General features: G+C 42.3%; 1 protein-coding gene across 1 annotated transcript; it reads left to right on the top strand.

Moving 5' to 3' along the window:
- The first annotated feature begins 656 nt into the window (after window positions 1–656).
- Window positions 657–6,712, top strand: LOC116888862 (constitutive coactivator of PPAR-gamma-like protein 2). Its single transcript, XM_032890125.1, has 2 exons — window positions 657–1,895; window positions 5,465–6,712. Exons 1-2 carry the CDS (start codon window positions 798–800, stop codon window positions 5,576–5,578), a joined length of 1,212 nt encoding a protein of 403 aa, XP_032746016.1. The 5' UTR covers window positions 657–797; the 3' UTR covers window positions 5,579–6,712.
- The last annotated feature ends 5,291 nt before the right edge of the window (window positions 6,713–12,003 follow it).

The raw sequence follows: 12,003 nt of genomic DNA, 5'->3' as shown, positions 1-12,003 counted from the left end.
TGAGGTTCTGCCCTTTTGTGTTCTGCAGATCTTATTTTCTGCTGTATTCTGGCTGAAGGACTGAGCCCTAAAAGCTTGACAGAAGAAGGCTCTACATGGATTTTATTGGAGAAGCGTGCTGAAACGTACTCTTCAAAAGACTGTGATCAAATTAGAAGCTTTGCAGCTATTTTGAATTGCTCCCATATGGGCAAATTTACTAGGTTGGAAAACAAATCACCTAACCATATTCATAGCGGAGTACCAATAAGGTCCAAGTTGTAGCTGAATTTGAGCGAGTGTTTAATCTCCCTGACCAGAGATCCTGAGGCAACTTAGAGTCGATTTTAGTTTGTCTATGCATTCATTGTATTAAATAAACGTTTTTACCATTCGTAAGGGGGACAACTCTTCAAAGTATGACAGTAGCTAAAATCAAGTGGATTGATACAGAAATGGTAGTGGTTGTTATGCTTCACATGTGTTCTTTTCCATTCATTTAAAGTTGTGCATATCATCTTTTCTATGGAAGGGAAATTTCTCCCTCTCATGGAACTTTATCTCACTTTAGCCAAATTCTACCAATCCACAGTACTTCCTTTCCCAGGATGCATCAGCTCCATTCCTTTCCCTGGGAATGGTGGTGTAATATCCTGAGGCAACTCGGTTGGATACTAAGAGTTATGGTGTAAATCCTATACACACATTTTCATGCCTTGCTTCTTCTGACACTTAGGAACATCAAGGCCTGACAGGAGTGATCCTCTGGTTCGAAGACTAGATCCTGAGGCTATCCAGGAAAAACTACAACTCCCAGGATGCTCATCCGCCCCGCCCCTGCACTCCTCCCCCAGCTAGAAAGCGAGTATCACAGAGAAGACGAGGCAACATGGCTCCCGGAGGTGGAAGGCAGAGGTTTCACCCCCTTTGAAGAGGTGAAGAAGAGCAGCGGAGGGGAACGGGAAAAGAGAAGTGACTACGATTTGTCATCGCTTTTATCTTCCCAGCCTCTTCTGAGTCTGGTCAGCCTCACCTCTGCTCTCCATCCGCACCCAGTGGTCTCCTCCCCTCCCCGCCCACGTTCCCTCGCCCCTCCCGCTCTCGAACCCTCTCCCCGCCCCCCCTCGCCCCTACCCCCCGCGGAGTGCGCACGCGCCCGCCTCCAGCTTCGCGCGGGGATCGCCGACTGGCTCGCTTGCGCAGCCGCTGTTTCTTCTGCCCACGGAGGAAGCATGGGCGTCCAGGGCTTCCAAGAGTTCCTGGAGAAGCGCTGTCCCGGGGCTGTGGTGCCTGTGGACCTCCTCAAACTCGCGCGCACCGTCTCGCGCCAGCAGCAGCAGCAGCACCTGCACCGCCAGCTGCCGCCAGCAGCCCTAGCGCCAGGGGCTCCACGCATCGCCAGGGGCTCTGCTCCTCTGCCGCCGCCGCTCCCGCCTGCTGCCTTTGGTGCTTACTCCGGGGGCGCGGGGCCGACTCGGCACCATCACCCTGCTCACCATTTCCACCACCATGGCCAAGCGCCGCCAGGGCTGCATCCGCCGCCGCCCCCTCCGCTGCCTGGGGCTCGGGTATTGGTAGACGCGGGCTCGGCGCTGCCGCGGCTCTATGGTGGTTACCAGACGGATTGGGTTTGTGGCGGCCAGTGGAATGCCATGCTGGGCTACTTGTCAGCGCTGTGCCAGGCTTGTGCCTATCCGGGCGGAGACGGCCTGGAGCTGGTGGTCATGTTCCCTGGGGGCCTGGGGAAGGACCGACTGGCGGAGTGGGGCCGTCGGTGCCAGGCGGAGCGGCAGACTGCGCAACTGATCGTGGGACACGTGGGCAACAAGGGCACCCCTCCACCGCGGGCCTGGTTCCTGCCACCTGCCTGTCTGAGCCACTGCGTGAGGCTAGCACTCATCCGCTTCCGGGTCAAGGTGAGGGAGGGGTTAAATTTTAAATGAAATGCCCCACACCTGTTCCTTCCAGACTAAACACCTAACCATGCCACCCACTCAGTCAGCTAACTTACTGGCGACCATTTCCTCCACTTGTGCCCCTGTCATATGGCCTACCAATTCCCTTGCCTACATGATTGTATCTCTCCCTATCCATGCCATCCCGGTAACCCCTTTGCTTACGCAATTGGCCTACCTGTTGGTTTTAGTAGAATTGACTCAACATTTTTCCGGGGCTTCATGTTTCTCTTGCTATCATCCCCCCTCAAATATTTTTTTTTTCATTTTCCAGTTGACATCCCCTCCCCTATATCTGTTTTCAACCCCATGGCAAATAAAACAGATATTAGTCGAACACCTTTGTTCTATATTTTCCCCCATTTGGCACCTAGTACTTCTTTTTTACCCATCCTTTAAGTCCTTTTCATTTCAACATGCTTTTATCTTGGCATGCCTTAGCCCAAACAATTCACTGATTGAGTCACTATTCAGGAAGATGAACACGCTCAGTAGGGGGTTTCAAAGATGGGGTGGTGGGGCGGGTGGGCTTTCCAAAGCCCGGAGACACCATTCTTTTCCTTGGAAGATCAGATGCGCAGCATTTACTTAATGGTGTAAATATGCCTGGTGATTCTGTTTTCTGGTCAGTAAATACAGTACGTGTTTGGGTAGGTGGGTGGCGTGATAATCTGTGGGCTAAAATGGTCCAGGGAAACTTCCAGAAAAAGATAGACCTTACCTAAGACTGCGAGAACGGGCTAGATTTGAATGGTTCATGGGTTTGGGAGGAGGTTTAATTAAAGAGGTTGAAGAAATCGGGCAGAGGCCAAAAGAAATTCCAAGTTCATGAGGCTCCATGGGTTTAAATCTAAGTCCAGCCTCTGAGTAGTTGGGCCGCTGCATATGGAGCCTGGGGAAAAGCTTGGCAGCATCCCCGGGTCTTGGCACCACTGCTATTACGCTGTTGCTTTCCCATACTCTTAGGTTTCAAGTTCCTACGTGTAGAGAATAGCAAGGCTTGAGAAGTAAGGAGGTGGGCAGGAAAAAGGAAAAGAAAAGCGCTACAGGGTTAGGTGGGAAGAAACTGCAAATCCATTTTCTAACCAGAGTTTTGGGGGATGTCCTCTCAGGATTGGGGATTTGGGAATTCTGAAACAAAACAGGTGGCAGCTGGTGGAGTAAGGAGGGAGCAGAGCCAGAAAGATCTGCTACATAGAGAAATTTGCGATGGTTATAGAATGTGACTAGAATTCTACTATGCTAGATATACGGGACTCAGCATCAAATCTGTGCCTTGGCTGGATAGATTATAGCTTTTTATTTTGACAAGCCAGTAATGGGCTGGGGGCATAGCTCAGTGGTAGAGTGTCCTTATTAACCTAGAGGCCCTTGCTTCAATCTCCTGACACCATGCATGCAAAGGATCTAATCATGAGCTAACTTAAGATACAACTGTGACAAAACCCCACTTGTTTGTTCTGACTGAACATTTTAAAGCAGATTCCCTTACAGTCTTTCCTTCCAAGTTGTTTTGAGTGGTACCACCCAGGCTTTAAGGAATTTTTTTTACCCCGTTATTTTTTATCCTGCTCTTACTGGCAGCTTGACTATTGGCGCTAGTGATGACTATGTTACTGACGCAGAGTTTTCCTTTCTTTCTTTCTTTCTTTCTTTTTTTTTTTTTTTTTGAGGGGCCTGAGGGTCGTGTTGGGGAAGTGGGGTACTAATTGTATTTACACCTGCAGCCCTTAAGTGCCTTAAAATTCCCATTGGATCTTTACAGTAATAAATGAATCAGTATGACCCCTGTTTTCCCAATGGGGAAACTCACACTGAGGAACTTTACACACTTGCCCAGAGATGATGCAGTAATAAATGATAGCGCTAAGATTCTGGGCTTGATAGCCATGCAATCTGATTCCACAGCTGTGTTCAAAGATGCATCTTTCTAAAGAGGCACTGTGATCAGATAATTTCCATGCTTGAAGAAATACCTCATTGGCTCCTGAATAAAAGCAGTTTGGTTTATTACTTTGTGTTATTCTTTTACTGAGTCCTTGCTGTAGGGTAAGTACTGGGCTGCAAGTAAGGGCTCTCCAGTAGGTCAGGGTTTAGTGAAGACTGAAAAAAATCCAGATACTCTGTGCAAAAATTGCTTGTGATGAAAAATGTAACCTATTTACAGAGGTATTGGTAGTTTCTCAGTGAGCTCGTAAAACTCTGGAGCGCCTTTACAGATTGGCCACAAAGAGACAAAGAGGTAGAAGAATACTACAGAAAGTGGATAAGGACATGGGGACCTAAAACAGCCTGTTTGTGTGCTCTGGGTAGCTTATTGTATATTTATAGCATATTTACAAATATTTTTTCTGAGTAGGCTTTGATTGCTGGTTGACAGGAAAGAGGAACACCTTTGGTTTGTGGTTTATTCGTATTCTCCACCAGTCAAGACATTTGAGAACCAACTGTAAATATATTTTTCATATTTAGCACAGTTTTTTTTCGAGGCAAGTCCCCATGTTGTCCAGGCTATCTTTGAATTTAAATCCTTCCTCATTCTCCTGCCTCCCATCTCTCAAGTGCTGAGATCATAAGAGTTCATCATCTTTACATGGTGTGGTCTCATTTTAAAAAAATCTCGAGTGGTCATGGGCATTCCTGTATGCCTGTGTAATTCCACCTACTCAGGAGCCTGAGGCAGGAGGATGGTTTGAGCCTTGGAGTTTGAGGTCAACCTGGTAATTAGGTAACCTGGTCCACCATCTGTAAGTAAATATCCCAGGAAACCATAAAAGATCATGGCTCACATAGATCCTAAGAAAAGAGACTGGAGGAGTGAGTTCTAAAAAGGTTTAGTGTGGTAGGTATGATAGCACACACATCTTGTCCCAGTATTTATGGAGCCTGAGTATGGAGCCTGAACTCCATACTGAGACAGGTCTCAAAAAACAAAAGTGAAGAGCAGAGAACCTGAGTTCAGTCTCCGGCTCTTGAGAGCTGACACACTATTCTGGATTCTGTGAGCACGCATGCAAGTACACACATAAAATAAGACAAAATGTAAACTGTGACTTAAAACTGACCCCAGAAATATATATAAATAGTGTTGAGATTCTCAGTGAGTTCTCTTGGCTGTGATCAGTGACCTTTGTTGGAGTAAATGAAGAATGTCTTGGATTGTGGCACAGGCATGCCAGGGTATGGGTCAATAACTGTTCCTTGCCTTTTCAGAGCTGCGGTCCGTCTTGAAGGTGGCCAATTTTTCACATGGGTGATTTGCATGTGTAGCATTTCTTTTGTTTGAATATTAGTGCTTCAGAACAAAAAACTGGATCACCATTGTCCCTTGGTTTTGTTCTTTCTAGTTTAAGAAGGCAGGGTGAGCCATGAATTCTAGGCTCATTTCCTTCTTAATAGAGAATCTAGAAGTGGCCGAATTAAATACTTGATAAAGTGCGGGGTTGTCCGTTTAGCTTTCGACACATTTGGACTTCATAAAATGTTTGATGTTTAGTTTTGACATGATTTTGTAATTTCATTTGTTATAGGTATTTGCTCAGTACACTTTTGTCTGTGAAAACTACCAGTTGAGAGACATTTTACTACCCCTCAAGTTCCTGACCCATTGTTCTCCAAAAGGACTCAGAAACAGAGCAACTTAAAGGAGGTTTAGACTGTGACTCAAGAGATAATGTGGTGTGATGCAGGGGAATGAAAGTTTTATTGAATAGTTATTGTAAAAGAGCAGAAAGATAACCACCACATAATGTACTCTGCTTCCCATCTATGTTTTCAAAGGAAGTTAAATGGATCGATGAAAAGAAACAAAGATTGATTGTGTCAGAAATCATATTGGTGGTACATGACTAACCAGACTGAGACATCTGACCAGATGCAGGTGTCATTTTGTGCTTTCCTCCTTCAGGAAGGAAATGGCTGATGTGCCTCCCGATTGTTTACTAATCCTGCCATCTAGACCCTGAAAAGTCCAAAGCTCTTCTAGATGGGACATGATCATAAGAGTAATAATCACTGTCACTTCTTGAGCATCAAGTTGGGTATAAAATGCATTTTAAACACAGTGTCTTGTTTAATCCTCACAGATTTGCAAGTTTTGTACGCTATCCTCCCCATTTTACAGTTAAAGATGATTTGGATTTGTCATTTTAGTTTTTAATTACAAGAAAATGTCAAGCCTTTTCTTTTCATGAAAATAAATAGTATCTTACAAAAAAAAAAAGAAAGGCAAAGGGGTAAAATGGAGGTTGGGGATACAGCTCAGTGTTGAACAAGGAAGATTAAGTTTACTCCCCAGGATCAAAGCCAAACCAAAACAACCGAACAAATAAGAAACAAGAAGTGATTTAAAAATACTTTGGTGCTGTGGATTAGTACCTATTCACGGTAGGTACATATTGTATCACTGAACCAAAACCCAGGTTCAGTAATTTTCTTTGGAGGCAGAATGTGCTCTGGTAAGTGAGAGATAAAAACCGTTGCTTTTAGATCTCTATTGCTTAGTCTTTTTCTGAAGGATCCCATGACATTTCGTTTTTTTTTTTTTTTAACATTTTTGTGTAAGGTTGTGTACTTTTCTTGACTAAGGACAAAGGAACAGAATTGTTGAGCATTGCGTTTGTGCCAGCCGTGCTGAAATCCACAGTTCTGCCAGTACAAGACAAATGTGTTAGCTAATTGCCAAGTGAGTCACACAGTGATGTTGGAGGAATTCAAAGTAGTAATCCTTTCTATGCAAAATAATTGAGGTGTGTGTGTGTGTGTGTGTGTGTGTGTGTGTGTGTGTGTGTGTGTGTGTGTGTCTGTGTGTGTGTGCGTCTCTGTCTGTGTCTCTGTCTGTCTGTCTGTCTGCCGGTGACACCGGAAATCACACATGTAGGTGAGCACACACTTCCCTTGAACTATATCCCTGATCTCATAATAATCTTTAAAATATAAACCAGTGTTATTTGTTTCCCTTAAGCCATTATCCTTAGCTACAGCATTATTCTTGAAAAAGACTATTCTCATTCCTTAATCTGTTGCTACTTTAAAGGTTTTTTTTAATGTGGGGGTGGGAGCTATGGGTGTATGCAGGTACATACAAAATGGGTGCATGTGCACCACTCTGAGTGTGGAGGTCAGAGGATAAATCCGTTCTCATCTACCACGTGTATCTTGGGGATTGAATTCAGGTCAGTGGACTTGGCAAGTGCATTAACCTGCTAAACCCTTCTCCTTCACCTTTTATTGTCACTTTTAAAAAATTACAAAATTTTCTTCCATTTATTTATCTGTATATACAAATACATTCCATTTACACCTGTACATATGTATGTGTATACGTATGTGGGCACAAGTGTGCCATGGTTCATGTGTGTACATCAGAGTACAACTTGTGAGAATGAGTTCTCTCCATCATGTGGGTTCTAGAAGTAGAACTCACATTGTTAGACCGTGGCCCTCAAAGACTTTTTTAGTTAGCCTATATAATACTGAGTTTCATTATAATCTGTTCATGTGTAAAAACCATTGTACTTTTGTCATATTTGCCCACATCATTACCCTCTTTGTCCCCTACTGTTGTCCTGCTCTTCCCAAAAAATATTGTTTTCATGTCATTTGTATTTATATGTGTAAATACATATGTGCATACATACAGCTTTCATGTCATAAATTTTAAAAACTTTGATCCTATGTATGCAAGAAAATGTGTGGTATTTGATTTTCTTCATTACCTATGTTTGTTTCCCATTTCCTGTTAGTCCTCTTCCTCCTCCAAACATTCCCCTTTCTACTTCCATGCCTCATACATACCTATAGATAGTAAAATATAATATTAAATATTTTTATATTCATAACACTCATACATTAAAATTGCATTAAAATATAAACTATGTGATAGAATACATGTTTGTATTTTGAGTCTGGCTTATTTCACTTAATATGATCTTGTGTTACATGCATTTTCCTGAAAATGACATAATTTGTTCTTGTCTCTGAGTAAAACTACATTGTATGTTCATGCATGTGTGTGCACCACACACACACACACACACACACACACACACACCAACCATGTTTGTTATCCATTCATTTGTTGATGAACATTTAGGATCACAGCATATCTTGGTCTTAATACTGCTTCAATAAACATGTACATGTGTCCGTGGTATGCTGCCTTTAATTACTTAGGAGTGATAAAGCTCATAGCTCAGGAGTGATATAGTTGGATCATATAGTAGTTTTAGTTGATGATTCTCTATATTGATTTCAATACTGACTGGGCTAATTACATTCCTGCTAGAAGTATACAATAATTCACTTTGTATGTATGTGTGTGTTGTAGCTCAGGCTGGCCTCATCCTCTTATGTAACCAAGGATATCCTTGAACTCCCTCCCTGACTTTTTTTAAAGACAGGATCTTGCTATATAGCTCTGCCTGACCCAAACTCACCAACTCTGCTTCCCTAGTACTGGAAATCTAAGCATGTGCACCACCACACTCAGTTTATTTGGTGCTGGGAATCAAATTGAAGACCTTGTGTATGCTAGGCAAGTGCTCTACCATTTGAGCTACATGCCCAGCCTAGGCTTCTTCCCCTCGCCACTGCATCCTTACCCACCTCCATGGTGCTGGAATTAAAGGCACGCACCACCGTGTCCAAACAATGTATATTTCTACCAAGTTCCTCGGTGGTGATGGTGGTGGTCAGGGTTACATTTGTTTTGTTCTGTGTTTGAGACAGGTTGAGCTATGTAACCTTTGCTGGCTTGTAACTTGGTATGTATTGTAGACCTTGAACTCAGAGATCTCCCTACTGAGGCCTTAAGTGCTTGGGTTAAGGGAATGTGCCACCACACCCAGCTTTGCGTCCTTATACATAGCCTTTATTATTTGTTTTCTTTGTGATAGCCATTCTGAATAGAGTGGGATGCAGTCTCAGTGTAGTTTTCATGACAGCCAAGCATGATGATCATTTTCCAAACATTTATTGGCTGTTTGTAATTTTTAGAATTATCTAGTCAATAGCCAATTGCTTATGGGTTAGATAATGGGGAAGAGGCTAATTTTTATTTTATTATTCTCCTTTTATAGTATACTCTTGGTATTAATTCCCTATCAGAGACATATCTCCAGAGTTCATCTATTCTGCAGGCTGACTCTTCTCTGTTGTTCACTTCTTGTTCAGGAACATTAATTCTGTGCAATGTCATTTGGCAGCACTCTCTATCCCTTCATAAATATTGGAGCCTTTGAGAAAGCCCTGGCATACACTTATCTCTTGAAGGCTTTTCCCTGTGTTTCTCTCCCCCTGTGGCAGTTTTAGAGTGTTGGGTCTTGAGTTCTTTGATCATTTTGAGCTACTTTTTGTGCAGGGTGAAAGATGGGGATCTAATTTCATTCTTCTATTAGTGGCTATGCAGTTTTCCCACCATTTTTTTTTTGATGAATGTTTGTAGTACCTTGTTAAGAATCAAGAGCTTGTAGCTGTGTGAGATTTATTCCATTCTAGTAGTCTGTGTATCTGGTTTTGTGCCCGAAATATGCAGTATTTGTTATTCTGTCTCTGTAGTAGAACATGAAGTCAGGTAAAGTGGTACTTCTAGCATTACTTTTACTGATCACGATTGCTTTGACTGTTCCTGGTCTTCATTGGTCTATATTCATTTTAGATATTTTTCATAGGGACTACATTAAATCAGATCCGTAGATTGCTTTCAGAAGTAGGCCATTTTCACATTACACACACACACACACACCATTTGTTTACTTTCATTTTGTTTCTATGCGGGTTGGTGTATATGTGCCATGGCATGTGTGTGGAGGTCAGAGAACGACTACAACTTATGAAGTCAGTTCTCTCCTACTGTGTGAATCCTAGGAATCAAACTCAAGTTAAGCAGCCATTTTGCTGACTTAAAGATTAGTTTTTATAGTGTGTGTGTGTGTGTGTGTGTGTGTGCCACAGAACATATTGTAAGAGTCAGTTGTTTTCTTCCACCATTTGGGTCATAGGGATGACTGCAGGCTTGGCAGGACATTCTAGTCCACAGCTCAGTGGCACACAATTCTATCATGTGAGTCATTTTGTAGGCCCAGTTGTCATAGTCTTGATACTGTCAATCCATGAGCATGAGTGTTCTGTCCATCTTCTAGTGTCTTCAATTTCTTCAGCATTCTAAACTTTAGAGATCTTTTACCTCCTTGCTTAGATTTATTCCTAGGTGTTTTTAAGGGCTACTGAGAATAAGATTTGTCTATTTTTTTCTGGAGTTCTTCCTCAAAATGTTCATTAATACACAGAAACAGTACTGATTTGTGTATGTAGATTTTTTTTATCTTTCTACTTTAGTGAAAGCTTACGGTGGTATCTTTAATGTTTGCAAATAGAGATAGTTTGACTTCCTTTTATAATTGCTCTTTTCTTTTGCCTTTGCTGTGACTAAGACTTGAAATGTTCTGGATAAGGGCAGAAATAGTGGGAACACCATTGTCTAGTTCCTGATATTAAAATGAATACTTTAAAATTCCTCCATTTGTTATAATTTTTGGTATAGATTTTTTTTAATTTTTAAAATTATTTTGTCTCCCCTTTGCCTCTAAGATGGTGCTCCCCTCCCCACTCACCCACTCCCACCTCACTGCTCTAGTATCTTCCTTCTCTGGGGAATTGAGCTTTCACAGGACCAAGCACCTCCCCTTCCACTGATGCCAGATAAGGCCATCCTCTGCTACATATGCAGCTGGAGCCGTGGGGTCCTTCCATGTGTATTCTTTGGTTGGTGGTTTAGTCCCTGGGAGCTCTGGGGGATCTGGTTAGTTGATATTATTGTTCTTCCTATGAGGATGCAATCCCTTTCAGTTCCTTCAGCCCTTCTCCTAACTCTTCCATTAAGGTCTCCCGGCTCAGTCCAAGTGCTGACAGAGCTGCTCAGAGGACAAGCCATACCAGGCTCTTGTCTGCAAGCACATCTTGGCATTTTTGTATGGAGCTTTAGTTCCTTCTGTTTCTAGTTTCTTCAGTTTTTTTTAAATCATGAAATGATGTTGCCTTTTCTGTGTCTCTATGATGACCATGAGACTTCTATCCTTGACTTTGTTTATGTGCTATGTTACATTTATTGATTTGTATCTGTTATACCATTCGTGTATCCCTGGAATGAAACCAAGTTGACAGTAGTATTTTTTGGGGGGTGAAGTGTGGAGGTTAAGACAGGGTCTTAATTTGTAGCCCTGGTTGTCCTGGAACTCACTATGTAGACCTGTCTGGCCTCAAACTCACAGAGATCCACCTGCTTCTGCCTCCCAAGTGCTGGGATTAAAGGTGTGTACCACTGTGCTCAGCTACAGTGGTATCTTTTAAATGTGTTGTTGAATTTAGATTGCAAGTATTTTGTTGACAATTTTTGCATTGGTGATGTGGTGGTGCATGACTTTAATCCCAGCAGAGGCGGGTGGAACTTTGTGAGTTGGAGACCAGCCTGGCCTCTATAGCAAGTTCCAGGTCAGCCACAGCTGTTACAGCTCTGTCTCAGAAAACAAAACAGACAAAACAAAAACAAAAAAGAAAATATTTTGCATCTATGTTCATGAAGGACTTGTGTATAGTTTTTTTTTTTTTTTTTTGTCTTTATATGGTTTTGACACCAGAAATACTGCCTTCATAGAATGAATTTCTTACTGATCTTTGAAATTTTAGTTTGGAGATCTCCAGTGTTAATATTTTCTTAAAAGTCTGGCAGAGGGGCTGGAGAGATGGCTCGGAGGTTGAGAGTACTGACTGTTCTTTCTTTCAGAGGTCCTGAGTTCAAGTCTCTGTAATCACAACCATCTATAATGAGGTCTGGCGCCCTCTTCTGGCATATAGGCATATATGCAGGCAGAATACTGTGTACATAATAAATAAATCTTCAAACAAACAAACCAAGTCTGACCAAATTGGTCTGTAAACTTGTCCAGTTTTGGTGTTTTAGGATGGGAGACTCTTTGTTACTGCTTCAGTTTTATTGCTTTTTATAGATCTGTCAAGATTATTTACGTCTTCTCCATTTAATTTTGATATGTCACATGACTTAGAAGTTTAA

The sequence above is a fragment of the Rattus rattus genome, chromosome X (assembly GCF_011064425.1).
Source record: "Rattus rattus isolate New Zealand chromosome X, Rrattus_CSIRO_v1, whole genome shotgun sequence".
In the NCBI taxonomy this organism is placed as follows: Eukaryota; Metazoa; Chordata; class Mammalia; order Rodentia; family Muridae; genus Rattus; species Rattus rattus.
This window is presented reverse-complemented; position numbering and strand designations above follow the sequence as displayed.